The 21,250-nt window shown below is 36.0% G+C and overlaps 2 protein-coding genes across 3 annotated transcripts in view; one reads left to right on the top strand and one right to left on the bottom strand.

The window, feature by feature from the left end:
* The window catches only part of LOC145983737 (uncharacterized), a 105,302-nt gene extending 85,183 nt beyond the window's left edge, over positions 1-20,119 (top strand). The window contains exons 5-8 of the mRNA XM_083116786.1: positions 10,756-10,899; positions 14,871-15,024; positions 17,471-17,573; positions 19,937-20,119. Of these exons, the coding sequence (XP_082972912.1) occupies positions 10,756-10,899; positions 14,871-15,024; positions 17,471-17,573; positions 19,937-20,119 (584 nt within the window). The remainder of the gene's footprint in view (positions 1-10,755; positions 10,900-14,870; positions 15,025-17,470; positions 17,574-19,936) is intronic.
* A 497-nt stretch (positions 20,120-20,616) lies between these two features.
* LOC145984552 (protein O-linked-mannose beta-1,2-N-acetylglucosaminyltransferase 1-like) overlaps positions 20,617-21,250 on the bottom strand; it is an 86,173-nt gene continuing 85,539 nt past the window's right edge. For both annotated transcript variants that reach the window (XM_083118200.1, XM_083118201.1), the window contains one exon: positions 20,617-20,750. In XM_083118200.1, coding sequence (XP_082974326.1) covers positions 20,663-20,750 — 88 coding nt within the window. In that variant the 3' untranslated portion in view covers positions 20,617-20,662. The remainder of the gene's footprint in view (positions 20,751-21,250) is intronic.

Genomic DNA, 21,250 nt, shown 5'->3' with positions numbered 1-21,250 from the left:
TTCAATGTAAGGGACCAAGTTTCACATCCATATAATACTACAGGAAAAATTATTGTTTTGTATATTTTAACTTTTAGTTTCTTAGATATTAAACGAGAAGACAAAAGTTTATGAAGAGAGAAGTAACATGCATTTCCTGAATTAAGCCTACTTTTTATTTCCGCTTTAATATCATTTTCATTTGTTAATAATATTACTCCTAAGTATTTGAATTTGGAAACTGGTTCAAACGAGTTGTTATCAATAATTAGATTTTGATTATTACCTAACATTTGGTTTCAGCCTGTAAGCATATATTTAGTTAACAAAGAGAAAACTATCTCTTTAGCAGTTTTGAAAAATATTTTAGCATTATTCTTAATTGTATTCACATCATCCCCCAGTAAGTCTACATCATCTGCATATGCTAACAACTGAGTCACACCATTTAATTTTAGTCCTTCTTTAGTTTCTTTTACCTTCCTAACAGCATATTCTAAGGCAAAATTAAAGAGCAATGGACATAATGCATCTCCTTGTTTTAACCCATCATGAATTGTAAATTTGTCAGACATATTAATACCCACACGAATTTTACTTTCTGTTTCACTGGTGCATATTTTTATCATATTAACAAGCTTCTTAGGTATTCCAAACTCTACTAATATATTATATAATTTATCTCTTTTGACCGAATCATATGCTTTTTTGAAATCAATGAATAGCTGATGGACATTTTGATTATATTCCCACTTTTTTTGAAGTGTCTGTGTGATGTGAAAAATATGATCTGTAGTTGATCTGTTACGTTTAAATCCACATTGATAATCACCTATAATTTCATTAGCATATGGTGTTAGTCTTGTTAAAATAATGTTAGACAATATTTTGTATGTTGTTGAGAGTAGAGAAATTCCACGGTAATTATTGCAGTTCATTTCATCACCTTTTTTAAACACAGGAACAATTATGGATTCTTTCCACTGTTGGATTGGTACATTTAATGTGCAGTTCTGGTGGCGATAGAGTTTGCACAGAGATAAATTCAGGTATTGAACTTGGGCAGCAAACCATCTGTACAATGAATCTGTGGTTCACACCTACTGTAACATGGGAGTCAAACAAATGCTATTTGTCGCGCGAGATTTGATGGAAAATAATGCACAACGACAGACCAAAGACTAATAAAAGCATAATTTTTTAAAACATAAATTGTGCTGCAGGTTTATACAAGATATAATCATGACAATTTTCCTTATCAAAACCAGGGACTCTGTTATGCTCATGAAAACGGCATTAAATATATCAATAAGTACACAAATCCCACTGACGCTATCTCAGTTTCTATAGGACTGCCATCTCTCACATTCCAATTACTTTAATAGTAAAATTAGCACTTCAAATCACTACTACTTTCATGGAGAAAATCACCCAAAAATCATGTTCAATCCGAACCAGTATGTTGTTTGAATATTTAGCTGCCATCCATTGACAGACATAAATAATCGCAAAAACTTATTGTATTTTTATTATGTCTAATTTAAGAATAAAATGCGCTCATAGTGCATATATTCATCTGACCATCATTCCCTTAGTTTCTACCATCTTCTTATTTTGTACTAAATAACAGAATGACCCTTCACTAGGTTATACAGCAGCATTGTCCGAAATTAACATAACTTTATAAAAATCACAGCGTCCAAACCTATGCAGGCAACAAATGTTTTCTGTTGCCAAAAATGAAAGCTCTGTTTGAGCATGGTAAATTTGCATTTCGGCAATTTTCCATTTAAGCTGCCAAAAACTAATCTAAATGCCTGAACTGAATTACATGTTTAGAGCTAGTACTTCTTCTCTTGTTTGACATTTATTGTCACTTCTGCAATGCACACAGACACACTCACAGATTTATCAAAATGTCATATTAACAGATAATCCTCAAATAATGCAACCCCAGTTTTGTCGCTGGAATTTGGAAATGTGACTCACATCTCTGAAAGGACGTTGGTTCTCTATCCTTGCAACCAGACTACCTGCAATGGTATGAGATGAGTTTTGGAATGTTCTTGACCCAACTGGTGCCCATGACCAGACGAAGTAGGCTATTTTTAAATGCTGACGGGGAAAATGAAGTAGACAAACATGAAACGAACAATTACATGAAAATTACTCCCAATATATGCAGATTATATGCACATTAAGCTAAAATATGCACTAACATCCCAAATATGCATTTATATGCACTATAGAACACTGGCTGGCCGTGGTGGCTCAGTCGGTAACGCGTCTGACTACCATGCTCAAGGTCGCGGGTTCGATCCCCGGCCGGTTCAAATCCGGGAACTTTTCTAACGTTGGAAGCGGCCCCGGCGCCCACCCAGTGTTGAATAACATGGGTACCTGGGGGAAACCCTGGGGGGTAAAGGCGGTCAGGGACATGATGCTGATCACATCACCCCAACTCATGACCGGATCAAGAAAGTGTGGGGCGTTACCCCCACACCTCCTATACGTCTTCATGGCATGGTGCTAAGCACAGGGGATCATTTTACTTTTTACTTTTCTTTACTTTTATAGAACTTTGCCAGAGTAAATGACATAAAGGAAGGCTGGGGCACATTTTAACACCCACCAATTTTATTGTTTCATTTCATAGTCAATTTTTTATTACTTTTGAATAGAATAATAAACAAAATTCTATTTTTCACACAAAATTCTAAGTTATTTTGAAAGTTAAATGCATTAAACAAAATGAGCAATGTCTTGTTTTTACTAATTTTACTGGAAACTAAATGTTTAACATGCTGTACGTTTACATGATTTCTGCTTTCAAAATTCTAGAATCAAAATGGAAGCATTTCAGTACTTCAGTGCAGGTTGTTCCCTCTGCACCTGGCTGTAATAATTTCAAAATTACATTGCATTTTTTAAATTTTTACCAACATATTTCTCTGGAAATACAAATTTCCATGAACACTCACAGAGAACACCCATGCCCACACTTGAAGCCAGACTGGACTATCAAGAGGGTGGTGGCAATTTTCCTCAACAGGGTGCCAATTGTAAGTAGTTGGGGGACAAGGGTGCCGAATGTGTGTTTTTGGGAGAGTGCTGAGAGGGTGTACCGGGATTTTGCCTGGTGTCCCAGTGGGCCAGTCCGGCCCTCCCCACACTGGGATTCGAACCCTTGACATCGTTGCATGCTGTGTTAACCACTCTGCCACAGAGGTCGGCATTTTGCAATGAGAGCTCAGAGTGCCACTTCCTAAAACTGCTCATCAAACAATACCCAGCAGATTTGTTTCTATTCCATGCTTTGGCATATTTGCAGCCTATCTTTCGAGAGTGATCTTATGCAAATTGTTGTTCTGTTTCTTTCCGTATGTTCGAACCATATTTAGCCTGAAAAGATGTATTGCATAATGATTATTTTCACCATTCAATATCATGTGAAATGATTCACTTAATATTCTTATGATGATCTTCTGGGAATTTTGATAACTGTTCAAATTGCCCTAAAGGTGCTGTTCTTATACAGCTGCTCAAATATGTCCTACCGAACCATGATATCAAATCCACACTTCACAGGGAAAAGCTAATAGATATGTAAGTTTCAAGATAATATCCTCCTCCGTGGCCATGTGGTCTAAGGAACCTTGTTTTGGATGGAGGCTGCAGAACGTCATGGGTTCGATCCTGGGTTCAGTCTCCGGGAATTTTTGGCCTGTATATAGGGCTGGTGGCAACCCATTATAGTGAGGAAATTGGGGAGCTATGAGTGAGTAGCGTAACCCGGTCTCAGAAATCTCATACAATGGCTGGGGGTTCGACGTGCAAACCCCACGTCACCCCACTGCAGGTTGAAGAACTCCACACCTCTAGGTAGGATTGTGGGAGGGAGACTGGCAGCCGGGAGATAGACCCAGGCCCTTTCGAGGGCTGTCGAGCCATGGGTTATTATTATTATTATTTATTAAGTTTCAAGATAATAGCACACACAATAATATTCTACAATCAAACTTCCCTCTTGACCTCTATGTGGTTGTTATCTTCTTACACCTTTTGATGAGAAAAATTACTTTTCAGGACGTTATACATGCATTCTCATACTGAATGTCATTAATTGAGGACTATCCACTGACAGTGCATCTGAAGTGCTGTTATCTACTGCCACTGCTGTCAACTCCTCACAATGTCTTCACATTTCCGGGAAAGTTGTGATGTTCAAATGTGGCCCAGTCTCCCCTACTCTACTAAACATTGCTTTTCTATTTTTTTTTCAAATGGAGAAGGATGGATATTGGTCTGTAATTCTTTTTGTCTGTTCTGTCTGTTTGCCTGTGTATTGACTTAATCTTTGCTATTTTTAATGATTCAGGGCTCCAACCATTTGACAAAGAAGTATTGGTGGTATCTGCAAGTAAGCCTTCATGTTCATCAGTACGAGGTTTTACGATAAAGCATGGTATGTCATCACTTCCACAAGATGTGTTGTTTTTTATTTCATGTGGAGTGACTGGGCTACTATGAGCTACTAAAGATTTTTTTTTTTATGATGCTGCTATTTCTATTATTGTTACTTTTTGTGTTATTGATTTGATTGATACTTATGTCCCATAAATTGATGCTTTAACAGAATTCAGGAAAAAGTCATTAAATGTAGAGGCAAGGACCTCCTTCTCTGATATACATATTCCATTGATAAGCTTGTTTTTTGTTTGTCATTCTCTCTTTCCCAGTTTATCTTTTAATTATATTCCATATTGTTTTACTTTTGTTATGTGCATTTTTCTTTGTATCTGCTATGACCTTTTTGAGTATATTTGTATATTCCATGTAATGGGCTTTCCTTTGAAGGTTAGTACTAATCCTAACTTTATTATATAGCTCTCATTTACTATTACATGATGTTGTAATATCGTGAGTGATCCAATTATTTTTTGTTTGTGTGTTTGTTTTTTTAACATTTTTTTTGCTATTAATGGAAAAGCTATATTTAAATAGTATTTTATGGTGTCTAAGAATTTATTCATTTTTAAGTTTATGTTGGTTAGTTGGAGTACATCTTCCCAAGTTTCTTTACTGATTCAGTGTTTATAAATTATCTTCTTTCCTCTGTTGTTGTCTGAGGATGAATTTTTACTTTTACATCAACTATTACTTCAATGCCTACAGCATTGAGATCTGATAGACCAATTTCAAAATTTGTGCGCATGTTGTGCCTGCTTAAAAGATGGAGCAGAGATGATTTTGCTCTAGATTCTTTTAGGATGTCAATGTTAATGTCTTCACACACTATTATTTGGGATTTGAAATTTTCCAGTATGGTGTCCAATTTGTTCATAAATATATATATTGATACATCGGGTGTTCTATACAAGCATACTACAACTATTTTGTTTTATTATGGAAAGATACCTCTATGGCTGAGCGCTCAAAGTGAAGCTTGTCATTCAATTTGACTGTTTGTTCAAATTGCATAAAATATAGTTTCTTAAAAGTTTTTTCTTCTTTTTCTACTTGATAAAATAAAATTAAGTTTATTAAGATATAATTTTTAACCCTAGCATTCATAGTTTTTGGAGAGAAAATTTTCGGAATTTCGAATTTCCTGACAAAAAAGCACATTAGGAAATATTTTTTCCATAAGAAAGTATCAGCAGAAAGTGCATAATTCTTGCAACAATAATACTATCCCTTCCATTATTAGTAGAGGAAAATGACTAAAGTCAGACCCCACCCCCTAAGTCAGACCCACAGCTTATCTTTTCAAGGAAGGACTGGAGACTAGTGACGTGTAGGTTAATTTTTTTGAATGATGCCACGAGCCTGTGGCCTCGTCAAGTTTTATTTCGTTTTGAGTAGCAGCTTGTAGTGCATGGATTTCTCTTTACCTGCTACAGTGAAAATTTTTCGACGGTCAGTAATTTCATCATACTTTGACTTCTACATTTGTAAGAGTTTGTGTCTCATTACAAAAATGGCTTACCTTGTTCCTGAAGACACACAGGAAACATCTGTCTGTCTGTTCATCGGCCGACTGCTAGAGCTGAATTATTACAAAACATTGTTTAGGAGGTTATCCACTATGAATTTACATATAAGTACTCAAATATAACTGTTTTTAAAAAGACAGTCATACTATTACATAATCTCAGTTTGTTTTATATTTTCTACTTTAAATTGCCATTTATAATATTTGTTTTCCAAATTTTAGTAGGGGGTCCGAATTTGGAGTACTTTTTCAAAACGCACATTTTTGCAACCTTTTGCTAGAATTGTGAATTATCTTGGGAGTGTTTCCTAAAGTGGATTCCAACACAGGGAGCTCTTCGCCAACTTACTAGAGAGTATTTTGACACTGATAAACCATTGTTAACTTTTAATATTATGAAATATTGTATATAATCGAAAAACCAATTGGGGGTCCGACTTTGGTCACTTTCCTCTCTCATTGTTCCTTCCTGCTTGTGTACTGTTCTACAGTAGGCATTCCCAAGCTTATAGTTTTTTTTTATGTGCAGTGAATTGAGTTCATTTTGCACCATCCAGTTGTACTTCTAGTTCACATGTCTTACTTCTAATGGATCGAAAACTTTTATGTATTAATTTGAATTTATCTTTCGATCCTTCGATTTTGGTGACGTTAGAGAAATTACAACTAGAACTAATTCTATTACAATAAAAAAAGGTCCTTCAGCTTTTCAGATATTTTTATGTTACTTTTGGATGATTTGTTCTGGTTACCAACACTTACCAAGTCTCCAAGTAGACTCTGTCTTGTTTAACTTCTTGGCTTATTAAGTGCAGAACTTTTTTCTCTAAATTACTTTGTGTCTCTTCTCAGTCTGTTCCATTCTTTCCTACTTCCATTTGATCTTCAGTTGTTTTTTTTTATTTCCATGATTAGGAATCCTGTGGGTACATCATCACTGTCTTCTGTGTGATCTACTAGTCTTCTTTTCTTCTCAATTCTGGTTCCATTACCATGTTCATGCTGTTGCAAGCATGTTGCATTTGTTCTCGGACAGGTCTGTGTTGTTCAGTACAGCATTATGATGAAAGTCTTTCTTACTTCCTATTGGTTGTCCAACAAAGTAGGATACCTACACCAGTTTGAGATTTAGCATTTGACAAGTTCTAATATTATTTTTTTCTCTCAAATTATCAGAAGGAAGTGTGCAATTCTGCCTCAAGAATGAAACACATCTGACAATATGTAGGTACCATTCTGAACCCTCACGTCTGGGCATTGCCTACAAAGTTCAAATTGCATAAAATTGAGTTTTTTTAAAAAAACTTTTGTCTTCTTTTTCTATTTGATAACTGAAAATTAAGTTTCTTTGACCCTAAGGCTTATAGCTTAGTGTATACTGAAGAAAACGGGACATAATTTTTAACTCTAGCACTCAGTTTTTGAGAGAAAATTTTTGGAATTTTGAATTCCCAGACAAAAAAAAAACAACAGCATTTACATTAGGAAATATTCTTTCTGAGAAAGTATCAGCAGAAAGTGTGCAATTCTTGCTACAAGAATGGAATAACTGTGCACAATTTTACACTTCCTGCTGAAAATGTGCTTGGGTCTACCTTTACTGTGCACTAGTACCTTGCAATAACAAGTTGGAATTTTGACACACATTAGGGGAAGGTCTTATTGTGTAGTGTGTGTAACTTGGCTCAGATATCTGTGGTACACCATTTCAAATATCTACCATTTTCCGGTAATATTTCCATTTTTTGTATCTTCAGTCACGTGTAACATGAGCTGTGTGCTAGATATGGAGGCAACCTAATGTGTGTTCTTGAACCCACATCAGGGTTACTAGAAAAAATAATACCACTATCCTGGGTTGCATTTTCAGGCACACAAAATATTCATCTTTTGATGTCAGGCTTTTGTAATTTAATTTGCCAATGTAAACTAGCTGTGGGTATTTTTATACAATACATGTGTTCGTTGGTTGGAGGTTTTGTTCGATGTGTAAACATCACTGAGATGTGATCAAATAGTTTCTAAGTTATTGAGTCCTAAAGTTAGCTCTGAGGCTCATTTCTCAGATTGGGTCACATTTTTTGTTGTAGCATTTTGTAGGTTAGTTGTGTGTTACTCACAAATGCAAAATATAAAAAAGGAAAGTTAAAAATTGTACTTACGTATGTGAGTATATGTTCCTACCGTAGAACGACGTTTCAGAGATAGACTATCTCCTTCCTCAGGTTCATATAAAAAACTAGGTACTTGGCATAGTACTGCGTCAAAAATGTAATATGAGGATAGTGGTAGGAAATTGATAACGAGGATACAATAAGTAGTTTTGATGTTATTAACTTATACCCAAGTGTACCGAGGGGGCAGGCGGGAGATTGTTTACTAAGGTGGCTGTTAGAAAAAGGAATAGACATCCTAACTGCTTGGGAGTATGTACGATGGTATAACCTTGTAACGGAATATAACTTTTTCTACATCAATGACAATATTTATAGACAAAAAGAAGGCTTGGCGATGGGAAACCCCATTTCCGGTATGGTAGCGAGCATTTTTATGCACTGCATTGAGAAGGCAGCTTTGGAAAAAATGAGAATGGGTATCAAATATTATGGGAGATATGTTGATAATATTTTGATTATAGGAAAGGGGGTAGCACTGAACAAGGTATTTGAAGAATTAGAAAAACAAGACGAAAGAATAAACTTCACTAGGGAAAACTTAAGTGATGGAAAAATCAATTTTCTGGATCTTAGTATTTTGAAAGAAGGGAATAGGATTAGAACAGGAGTACATCATAAACCCCTATCGGGGAACTTATATATTAACAAGGAATCGGCGCACCCTGAAAAAACAAAGAAAAACGTATTCCTAAACTTTTTTATTAGGGCCGGTAGACTATGCAATAATGGAAAAGAAAAAGACAACGAAATCCGATGGATAAGAAAAACAGGATTAAAAAACGGGTATACGAATAGAGAAATGGATAAGATCACGGGGAGGGCACAGAAAATTATTAGGAAAGAAAACAAAAAAGAGAAAGGGGATCAAAATGAGGGGAAAAAAATCGAAAATAGGAAGGTAAATTATGTTGGTATCCCTTACCATCAATTCATATCAGAAAAAAACGAGAGATTTTGGAATTGTTTGCGGGATGAAAGCACCAAAGAATGTAGAGAAATACTTTACTGATTATAAGAAAGGAAAGATAACTAGGGAAATACCGGAAAAACAGAAGGGGGTTTATCGAATAGAATGTCAATGCGGGAAGGAGTACATAGGACAGACGGGTCAAAATATGGGTAAAAGATGGAGCGAGCATGAAAAGGATATAAGGGAAAAAGTTCCCAAAACGGGTCTCTCAGAACACATTTTGGAAAGTGGGCATGGAATCGCAAAAAAAGAGATAATTAGAAAAGAAAGGAGGAAGTTAGGAAGAAACGTGTATGAAACAGTGAATATTTGTGGGGGGGGGGAGAATAATCTTAATAGGGATGAAGGAAATTTGGAAGAAGGGTGGATCAATTTCCTCAAAAAATGGGACAAAGCATGGAAGATTGAACCCAATATCGGTTTCCACGTCACTCCGGAAGTTATGCAAGCTGCACGGGAGGAACATGAATTTACGTTGGACTTGTGACGTAATAAGGGGAAACAAGAAAATTAAGGGGAGGGGAGACATTCGTGGAGAATTGACCTTCATGCGGATTGGGATGCACAGTTGGGTAGGAATGGCTAAACCTGCAAGTAGCATAGTGATTTATGCAGGTTTTTTTAGATTTTTAACTTTTTTAACTTTTATACCTGTGAATAGGTCTATAGTACAAGTGTTTTTAGGGAACGACATGCTTTTTATGTACTTTTAATAGCAAAAACATAATATTTTTAAATGTATCTTAACCAACCGTTTACCACTATCCTCATATTACATTTTTGACGCAGTACTATGCCAAGTACCTAGTTTTTTATATGAACCTGAGGAAGGAGATAGTCTATCTCTGAAACGTCGTTCTACGGTAGAACATATACTCACATACGTAAGTACAATTTTTAACTTTCCTTTTTTATATTTTTTGTTGTGCACTACCTTCTTCCACAGGCTACAACTCTAGAACGATTTCTCAGGCATGACTGAACCATCATGCCAAATGTTATCTAAATTGAAAACTATGACCAGTAGGCTCTGGTCGATCCGACATGGAATGACCCATAAACTAAAAATATTCCAACATCTGGTTGTTGTCATTTCAGCATCACATTTCCACCTAGCAGTGAAAATTTGAACTATTTTTTTTCATCAGCACTTGCTTCCCCATGGTCTCCATAGCCCTTATATCGAGTTTCACAGCAATCTGATGCTTCAAATGGGTTCCAAGGGGACCTATAATTATGACCACCTAGTATGTTTTAAATGACATCCATTTCCTGAATTGAGAAGCTTTAATTTCTTCCTTAATATATTTTCATTTATTAATGTTACTTCTAAGCAGTGCTTTTTCCTGGCAGTGTGCAATGGTACACCATACTGGCACCTTTTTATTGGTAAGAATAAAACTTCAGAACATTTTATTTTAACGAAAGTAATATGTTTTTGTGTGTATCCATATAACTATATGGAAGGATGATCATTTCTGAACATACAATGATATCTTGAGTAGTTCCTATGATTTTTATTGTAAAAAGACAACTCGAAGGGTACCAAACCTTCCTCCCACAAAAAAAAGCACTTCTACTTCTAAGAATTTGAATTTATAAACTAATGCAAACTGATTGTTATCTACAATTAGGCAAGAGAAAAAGAAGAAAAACTGAATACCATGGGAGAACGACAAAAGAAGCTGCAGGAAGATCACAAGCAAGAGAAGAAAATGAAGAGAAACAAATAAGCAAGAAAGGGAGAAGTAGGCAGAACAGAAGCAACAAGATTCAAGGTAAGAAACAAAAGTCAGAAGAAAAGATATGTAAATAAATAGGATAAAAATTAAAATAAATGGTCAATATTTTCTAATTCTAAGTTGGAGAGGGGTTGCAGAAGTGACCCATGTGATTTTAGTAGCCCTGACAAAATAACAAGCTTAATGAATGCAATTTCAGTTCTTCTTCAGCTTCATACCCATAAATTTTCATTCTAGTGACAAATTTTGAACTTGAAAGAAGAGTATTTTGTTTTGCAGGAATAGTCATGAAACATCCATACTGGTGACAATAGGAAGTTCATGTCATTTGAAATCAACTTTCACATGACAAAGTAATTAAATAATTTTCTCATCTTAAAGAATTATCTTCTCAGTTCAATTGAAATGACTGAGGATGAACACCAAAGAAATATTATCCAAAATCAATATTCTTCTACCCAATACATACCTTACCTTAACACTACTGTCTAGCAAAGGAAAAAAATAGTAATTCAATAAAGTAGCAGTACCGTGTTATTTTTTAAGGAAAGATAAAGTAACTTCTACTTTGGTATTGATTAGCCATGTGAATAAATGTGCCTTGACATGTCTTGACAAACATCATTTCCATGTGTGGACTATTGCAGTATTTTGAATTACTTTGACATGGATGTGCTGATTTTTAAGAACACTTTGATTATATATTATATAAAAATTTACACTACCAACAAAAAGTTTAAGACCACCATGAGAAACAGCCAAAAAATCAGTATGGAGTGTTGTGTGAAACCAACGGTTCCTGTCCAAGAAAGATGTGACGATGATACACATGGAAAATGCAATGTAGTCTAGTTTGAACCTCGCAAGACGCGAAACCAATTTTTTTCCGAATATGTAGCCTGTGGTTGGCAAAATGGAAAGTGACAAAAACGTTGCTGAAGCTGGCAACATTGCAGCTGTGTGCGTGGAACCGGTCAGTACGGTAGCCAGTCTCATGCGTATCCTTATCAGTGGCTCAGGGTCAGTTGCTTTTCATGCAGGCGACATTGAGAGCCCATTATTGTGTGTGAGGTGTGCAAGGTAAGTGGAGCTGAGTGAAATGGCCCGTCATCGTGGGGAACAGGCGATTTCGGTTTGAAAAGCGTGCTGTGATATGTGCACTGAAAAATGAAGGTTATTCGGAATGCGAAATAGCAAGAAAACTGAATATTTCCAAGACTGGTGTTCATTGTGCATTGGACAGATACCGTAAAACCAACAGTCATGCTGACCATGCACATAGTGGAAGAGCTCGTGTAACGTCTGCAGCTGACGATAGATATATTACAGTAACTAGCAAACGGAACAGGCACCTAACAGCACCAGTCATCGCTGCTTCCCTGAATAACAGCAGTGTGACGCCTGTGCCTGTGTCAACGGTGAAGAATAGGTTGCGTGAAGAAGGGCTGCAAGGCAGAGTAGCTGCTAGAAAGCCATTGTTACGACGTGTGAACAAGATGAAATGATTGGCCTGGGCTAAAACGCACCTAGGTTGGACTGTGGATAACTGGAAACGGGTACTCTGGACCGACGAATCCAAATATGAATTATTTGGCAGCAATAGGCGAACCTTTGTGCATCAAAAGGTTGGAGAGAGAATGAAAGAAGAATGTCTTGTTCCCACAGTGAAACATGGGGGTGGAAGTGTAATGGTGTGGGGATGTTTTGCCGGAAACCATATGGGGAACCTTCATAAAATTCAGGGAACATTGATAAAAGAAGGGCATCATCAGATATTGGTGCACCATGCCATCCCCTCTGGTCGTTGTCTTGTTGGTAATGGGTTTATTTTTCAACAACATAATGATCCCAAACATACATCTAAATTGTGCACGCGGTATTTGGAACGCAAGGCAACAGAAGGGGCATTAGTTCTCATGACGTGACCACCACAGTCTGCTGATCTTTCACCAATTGAACTGCTATGAGACCAAATCAAAAGGGACATCAGGAAGAAGGTACCCAGCAACACTCAACAGCTATGGGAAGTCATCAACGATGCCTGGCATAACATTCAACCATCCTATCTGGAAAAACTATTGGAGCCCATGCCACGTGTTTGCGCTGCTGTCATTAAGGCCCACGGCGGACATATTGATCAAAGCAAAACATGAGGTGACATTAGTATGTATAGTGGATGTACCTATGTTTGTACATTGTCAAGCAGATTCTTACATCTGTTTCTTGTACATTAATTACGAAATACATATATTTCTACTGATTTTTGGCACTTTTTCCTGGTGGTCTTAAACTTTTTGTCGGTAGTGTATATTGTGAAGATACACCACACATATTATACAGTATGTTTCTTTAAATTACAACAAGACTTAAGGTTAAGAAATCATGGATTTTACTCTTCTAGTTGATTGATTATGAAGCTGAACCAGGTTTATGATATACAGGGTGATTCAGAATTCATATTACACACTTGTAGGGGTTGTAGAGGGGACTTAGTAGATCAAGTTTTGATAAGGAACCCATGTCCGGAAACATACCATTTTCGTACTACACAGATGACAAGATCACATAATTTCACATCTCCTGCTTCACGGTAGGCAACCCACATTGACGGAGGGCGACATCTTCAGTCACCTGATGTCATATGTGCTGCTTCCAACGTCCTCTGTTTACAATCCGGTGTGCTTCGACCTTCACGTCAGTTGCTATTCAGTCCTTGTGGAAGACAGTACAGTATGGTTGAATACACGTTTGCCGAGAACACCAACTTCTTGTTAATTTATGACGTCTCTATGCAGAGTGTTTTCCGCATTGTGTCACTCCATCACATACCATTTTTGACCGATTAGAGCAACGGCTGTGAGAAACAGGTAACTTCAAAGTTAAGAGGGCCGACTGTGGTGCTCCACAGACATGCCACACTCTTGACATTGAAGAGGAGGTCCTTCATCAAACTGACGAGAACCCATCGACAAGTACTCGCACCATTGCACGTAACATGAATGTGTCTCAGAGCAGCATCTGGCATATTCTTAATGACCAGCAGCTTCACCCGTATCACCCATAGAGGGTACAGGCAATAGGCAGATTTTGTACCATGTGTCAAAAACAGTGCATGGTTTCTACACCGTTGTGTGGAAGTTCCAGAGTTTCCTCGGCTTGTTCTTTTTACGGATGAAGTGCATTTCACCATGGAAGGTGTTTTCAACAGTCGGAACAGCCACATTTGGGATGACGAAAATCCTCGTGCCATACATTCTCGTGGATTTCAGCAATGGTTTGGCATCAGTGTATGGGTTAGTATCATCGATGGTCCTCTGATTGGGCCGTACCTTCTTCCAGGCTGCCTAATGGGTCCGAGGTACTTGACCTTCCTGCAAGAAGTATTGGCACAGTTCTTGGACGATGTGCCGCTGCACATTCGGAAGCACATGTGGTTCCAAAATGATGGCGCACCAGCACATTTTTCCCATGACGTTCGACAACATCTCAATCAAACATACCACCACAATCGCCGGATCTAACTCCTCTTGACTTTTTTCTATGGTGCCACATGAAGAGTCTTGTGTATGAGACTCTTGTAGTGTCGGAGGATAACCTGGTTGTACGAGTTCTGTCTGCAGCAGACACGATTCAGCACACACCAAGTATTTTTGAGTGTGTGTATGGAAACATCTTTCAGAGGTTCACTGTTTGCAACGAACTTGTAGCAGCTCTTGTAGTGACGCAGATAAAGTGGGAGATGTGAAATTATGTGATCTTGTCATCTGTGTAGTACCAAATCAGTATGTTTCCGGACATGGGTTCCTTATCAAAACTTGATCTACTAAGTCTACTAAACAACCTCTAGAAGTGTGTAATAGGAATTCTGAATCACCCTGTATTTCTACTATAACACAGTTTCTCATTATGGTAAATTATCTAAAATTCTCTCTTTTAGTTATCTCACTCACACACGTGGTTTCATTATGTTCAATTACTCTAATATTTTGCTCTTTTGACTCATGCAGGAGCTAAGGCAACAGGAGAAGGAAACTCTAAACAGAAGACACCTTACACAAATATGCTACCCACTACTGGCATAAGAGGATTGGCAGGGTTGTCAATTACAGAACCTCGATCATCAGGCATGTTAAATCATAACAACGTTTCCACGATGACAAGGTATGTGAAAAACAATTTGTAAATAAAAAACCGAAATATCCATAAAAGCATTTGTTAGTGTGCATATATTATTTGTAATAATAAGTGTTTGGATAGAGGATCAGGGGAGTTTAACCCTTTCCAATTTTTCTGCTACTTGCATACTCCTCAGCTGTTATTCATTTTGGGCAGGAAAGAGGTTGGTGGATTACTTGTAATTAACCTATAGTTTTAAAAGATATTATCTATTTTAGGTTATTAGGTTACATAAAATAATTAAAGTATTTTCACTTATATTTTTTTTTGACTGTGATAGGAATCTCCAGGATGAAGTCCAGGTTTCCTGTTTCACATCCATGCAAATTTAGATCCAATCTCCACCAGCATACATGTGTAAAATAGGACTTCCATATGTTATTAATTTTTCCATGAACTTTTGTCTGTTAAAAATAATTAGAATAAAGAATTTAGCACCATAGGGACATGGGGTAGATGTGTTACGTTTTTTGGAGGGATGAGTCATAGGCTTTGAGGATGGGGGATTGGCCCCTTTGTGTTAGATCAAGAAAGGTCAGAAATCTTTCACAATTCACATGGTCAGTATCCCAAGAAAATATATTATTACCTTTGTTTTGTACATATATTTCAGAGCATATAATTTATTCTCTTACCTTGTGTTTAACTGCCGTTTCTTTGACATTTACCCTTATCAGTCAAGGGGATTGCAGTAGGGGCTGGGTAGAAGACAAGTTCAGGGAGATTGCCACCTGTGTCTTTTTTGCCCTCTAAATGTAAGTAGAGTCTTGTTGCACTGTGAAATTGATCGTTGACTTTGCAATGCCCATTTCTTGTGCAAGGTCACTCATTTTCTGTCAACCACCCTGATTGATCTTCTCCTTCAAATTGGCCACAAACTCTGCACTTTTCTTGCAATCAGAATACTTAAGTGTGAGTTGCCCTGTCAGCAGTTATCTTCTCCAGGTTGTTAGACTCACGGAACTTCTTGGCTAGGTCATAAACTAGTGTCTTCTTCATGATGGATGCGACAAACATGGTTTTAAGTATTACATATGTGAAGTTTCGTGTTTCCATGTTGCGAATTGGATATATATATATATTCAACTAATTTCAAAGCTCCATCCATCCCAGATACTGTACCCTTAGTGAATGAAGGCAGTGAACCTTCGAAATGAATCAGTAAAAAAAGAAACTATCCAATTCAAAACATGGAAACACAAAACTTCAAGTATGTCTCTCTGTTAGCCAAACCTAGTGTTACCAGATCATTATAAGGGAAAAGTTGGACATAATATCCCAAAATGTAGGACACAAAACATTCACAATAATAATACACATTTATACAACATGTTAGAAAGTAATTTAAAATTGATACTTTTCATTTCTAAAATAATGTGATTTCATAATGAAGCCTTAAATGCAAAATTTCTAGACTTGTAATTAATACTAAACAATACAGTTCTTACTGCATGTTTTAACTGGTACTTTTCAGGGGAGCCAATTTCTCTCAGAATTTCAGTTTTAGTCAAATATATTTATGAGAAATTGAACAGTCAAAGTCTTTGAAAATATACTGAACCAGACCAAATTTTTTAGACTTTATGAAAAAATATGTCATTATGACGTGGAATTAAATTGAAGATATTCAGCAATTACTCTAACTTGAAATGATTCATCTCGAGTAGATTTTAGTTCAATAACGGTTCTCTACTCCATACCACCTGCTTTACAATCAAAATATTGAATGGGAAACACCTTCTTCCATCAGTACAAACCCCAAGGCAAGAAATTTTACTCAGGCAGTGAACAGTGACATAATCAGAATGTTATCCCGAAACTTTGTTTATAAATTGAATCTGTTTTTATTCTAGCAGAACGAACTTTTATTGTCTTTTGGGGAATTGGTTGAATCCAAATAAATTTCACTATTGAGTTTGAGAGTGCAGTGAATAGACTTGTAATTTGCATGATTTATCTTTAACTGAAACACATATTTTGTAATTACATACTATTATGTGACACTCAAAATGTAGAACATTTATGATGTGTTTCAAATTTCTCCCGGACGCCGGACATAAGGCTAAAATGTAGGACATGTCCAGGAATAACCAGACATCTGGTAATTCTAGCCAAACCATGTGATGATTTCTGAGGGAAAGTCTCCAGCTCAAAGCAATTTCAGTATTGCTACCTTCTCGCTGTATTCTCAGTTCATGCCTGAGTAAATCCCAGTTGTTGACAGTTTAGTATTCTTCTTAAATGAGCACAGAATTGCTACATGCAAAGAATTTGACTGGCTGGTTTACTGCATGATAAAATTCCATATTTACCTCAAAGTCCCTGTATATGGACAAGTTGAAAATGTGTGCAACTAAGTTCATGAAGTTAATTTTCAGTGCACGCACAACAGTTATTGCATTAGTTTGATGAAAACTTTTTTCCTTTGAAGGGGACACAATTATGCAACTATGAGACAGAAAGTTCCACCAAAGAATAAAGATAAGGGTGCAAAATGCATTGAAGATAGATCAAAGAAGAAGGAGAAAAAGCACGTAAGTACAATACCTCTAGCCTGCATGAATTTCTGCCACTAACACTGAAATATAATTCATCCCTTGATAATGTTAGTCCTTTAAGTACTTAATGTAAAAACAAATCACCCTTAGGGAATGCACTTAAGAAAATAATTACTTTTATGAAAAGAAATGTACTCAGGGTGGTCATTCTAGGACCATGATACAATTCAAGTATAATTCCTGATTTTGAAGGCAAACTTTCCAAAAATTCGAACGTACAAGCAGATGTTTTCTCTATTTCAACCATACATAGTATACAGCCTATCACCCCCCTCTTACACACACATATATTACTAATAGAAAGAGTCTGTGTCATTCCAGCGTATCCAAAAATTCTAATTTGATTCAATTGAATGGTATATATATATAATTTAAGGTGCGGATTACATTTGTCATTTCACATACTCAGACTAGAAATGCATCTACAAACACAAGTCACAAATGTTATAGATAATAGTAATCTATGAAAATTGTATATGCACAAGAATTTCAAATTTACCTAATCAACTTCAAGATATCTGTCAGATAGATTACATTGCAACGGACACTAACAAAGCAAATGGAGTGAGAGAATTCTGTTTTATTTTCCATGCAGCTTTATTTCTTTCCCTTGCTTGATAAAAATAAAAGCTAATCAGTGAAAAACTTGCCTCAAGGAATTAGTAAATATGTATAAATTCAATGGGATTTGGATTAATTCAAGTTGCAATTTTTCAAGTCTACGAAGAAAAATTCAAGCAGAATTCAATGAATTTGCAGTGAGTAGCCACCCTGTGTACTAAATTGTATATAATTATACACTTCTGCTTGAATAGACAAGCATTTGACACATGCAAAGAGCTAAAGTTTTTTAATGCTTTCATTGGCAGACTGTAGGAAATCTCCAATGCTTTAGGTGTGTTTTACCTACAACATATTAAAAAAACGTGAAAGATATTGAGTCCCTTTATTGTATAACTATGAACTTGAAACAGCTGGACTATATTTGGATTCTGGAGGACCTAATGTTGCCCTTTCATCAACATCAAAGAAAAATATATTCTGCACATCTTAATCTTCCAATATGACCATTGCCAAGTGCATAGGCCTACAACAACCTGTGATTTGCATAACAAGCATGATCAGTTGCATTACAATTTGGTACACACAGGAGATGTACTATATAGAAATTTCAGCAAAAAAAAGCAGGCTTTACCAGGACTCACACATGGGTCTCTGGCATATCATGCCATTTCTCTAGCAACTAAGCTACAGAGCTAGCTGATGATGTCAACAGTGCCTAGTTTCTCGCAGTTTCTTCAGTGTTTCAAAGGCAACAGACCTCATTGCAGTAACATTGTCAGAGACATCTCCACACACATTAAACAGTGACAGCAAAAAATCAGGTGCAGCCAGGACTGGCTCGGTAGCTCAGCTGGTAGAGCCATGGTTACTACAGACCGATACTTTAAATACTGTTAAAATGGAACTTAATTAAAATTGAAATTGAGTGCAGCACTTGCCCACGATCTATCTGACGTTGATGTGTACATTTTTCATGTAGGATAAGTACAGCCATATATTTATGGTAAATAAAAGAACAAGGTTTTGGTACAAAAACTGGGCACATCTTGGGATCAAAAGTGGTATATAAAATGGCATTTTGTTGTTCAAATGGTGAATAAAATCCCAAATTTGATTTAAAAAACTATACTTATTACACAAAATAAACTTTTCCCTTCTAATAGCACATTTGTGTAGTTATCAGAGTATTAAGTTGATTCCTGTATAAAGGAGTCAATTCTTGCTTCTCAAATATTTACATCTGAATTAAATCAATTTTCCATGATTTGCATAACTCTCACAATAATTCAGATTTCTGAAATTGTTTTATAAATAAACTCTAAATTTCATGTTTAAGAGTTTATTTTGAATTTGCAGTTCATTTTGCATCATTTCGTGACAAAACATGGTACAAAAATCACCTTTCAAAAACAAGAAAAATGATCAAGCATGTTACTTCACATTTTGAGTTTCCATCAAAAACGAAATATGCATGTCTCTAAGGATAAGTCTTTCAACAGAGAACTAATTACTTATGTTAGGAAGAAGTTCAAGTATTGGGATTACTAAAATACCCTTATACCCATTTACATTACAAGGGTAGTTACCAGACTTGATTTCTAGGTTTCAGTGATTTTGATACCACATTAAACTAAGTGGGGTTTTGATTAGCCTAGTGGTGTTAAAAATTGACACTTAAGAAAATTTAAAAAATAAAATAAATCCTGTGTTGAAGGTACTGAGTAATGTCGTTGAGTAAAGTACTCTACAAAGACAATTTTTTTTCTTGCTTGCAGGCCACCTTAGCAGAAATAAGGAAAGCCAAAGTTATCTCCATTACAGATGATAATGGACACATCAAAATAAAGGTGCAGTTGGAGAAAAAAAAGGAGCAAAATAAAGGTAAAAGAATAAAACAAAATGGAAAGGAAAAAGGAAAGAAGAAGGAAAAAAATATAAATAACAAGAAGAAAGAGTAGGGAGAGAAAAGATGATTGGAAAAGACAGTTGGGAAGTGAATGGCTTGAGTTTGTGTGGGTATCAGTTTGTGTCTGGACAGTTTGCTAGAAGACTTGATACATAATGAAAACATTACTGCTGGAGTTATTGTAATTACAGTGGAAACTCGATTTTATGTTCTTCTTAGCACTTTGCCCTATTAGGACCTAGACGATGGAATGTATAATGTAGAAAAAGGTAAACTCTGAGAACATAAAATTAGGGTTCCACTGTATATAGTATTATGTAGTTAATGTTGTCAATTAATATTAACTTGTGCATGATTCAATAAGAAGTAATTAACTGTGATACTGCAAGTTTAAATGCTTTCCAAATGTGCCAAAGCAGGCTGCAAGTTTGTCATGTTTCCTGTAATATTTTAACAGTCATAAAATTTTAAAAGACATTGTAAAAAAAAATATTTATTACTAACATATGAGAACTCATTTTCAGTATGCAATTATAAATAAATAGTTTATTCAGGTACCTTGTTGTTTATTTACACAATAATACTGTATTTTCATTTACAATGGTGATAAAAGACGTGGTTTTGATCTGTAAAATGGAGAAGATGCTTCCACAAGTAAGACTGTGTTCCTATTTACAGTGAACCTGAAATAAAAAAAAATAAAAAAATAGATATACACAACAATCCAGTACCAACAACAACAGAGTTGAAGCATAGGAAAAATCATACTTACAGTTTATTTCTGGAAGTCACCATACAATCAGTTCTCCTTATGCAATTTTTTTAATAGAGTTCCTATTTTCTGAGAAAGACTCAAGGAGGTAGAAGATCTAGATTGGTTGAGGCAATTCCCCATGTGAAGAAAATTAAATGTAGAGTTGTGATTTACCATCAGCCATAAAGGAATGTGCTACTGGCAGAAAATGAGGTATGTAATCTGCTTACACAGATGAAAGTTAAAAGATGATTGATTTCAGCCTTTCCCTTCCACACTCAGTAGCGGAGAAACTTTGGTTGATTGTAGATACAGTCATGGACATTGCTGGTTTGTAGCAATCCTATTTACTTCCAATAGAAGTGTCTCCATGACTGTACACGTTCATTACAATGTTCCTTACTTTTCTATCAAAAGTATGGAGTTGAA

The sequence above is a fragment of the Lepisma saccharinum genome, chromosome 2 (genome assembly GCF_977018435.1).
Source record: "Lepisma saccharinum chromosome 2, izLepSacc3.1, whole genome shotgun sequence".
Lineage (NCBI taxonomy): Eukaryota > Metazoa > Arthropoda > Insecta > Zygentoma > Lepismatidae > Lepisma > Lepisma saccharinum.
Note: the sequence above shows the minus strand (reverse complement) of the source record. Positions and strands in the feature narration are given on the sequence as shown.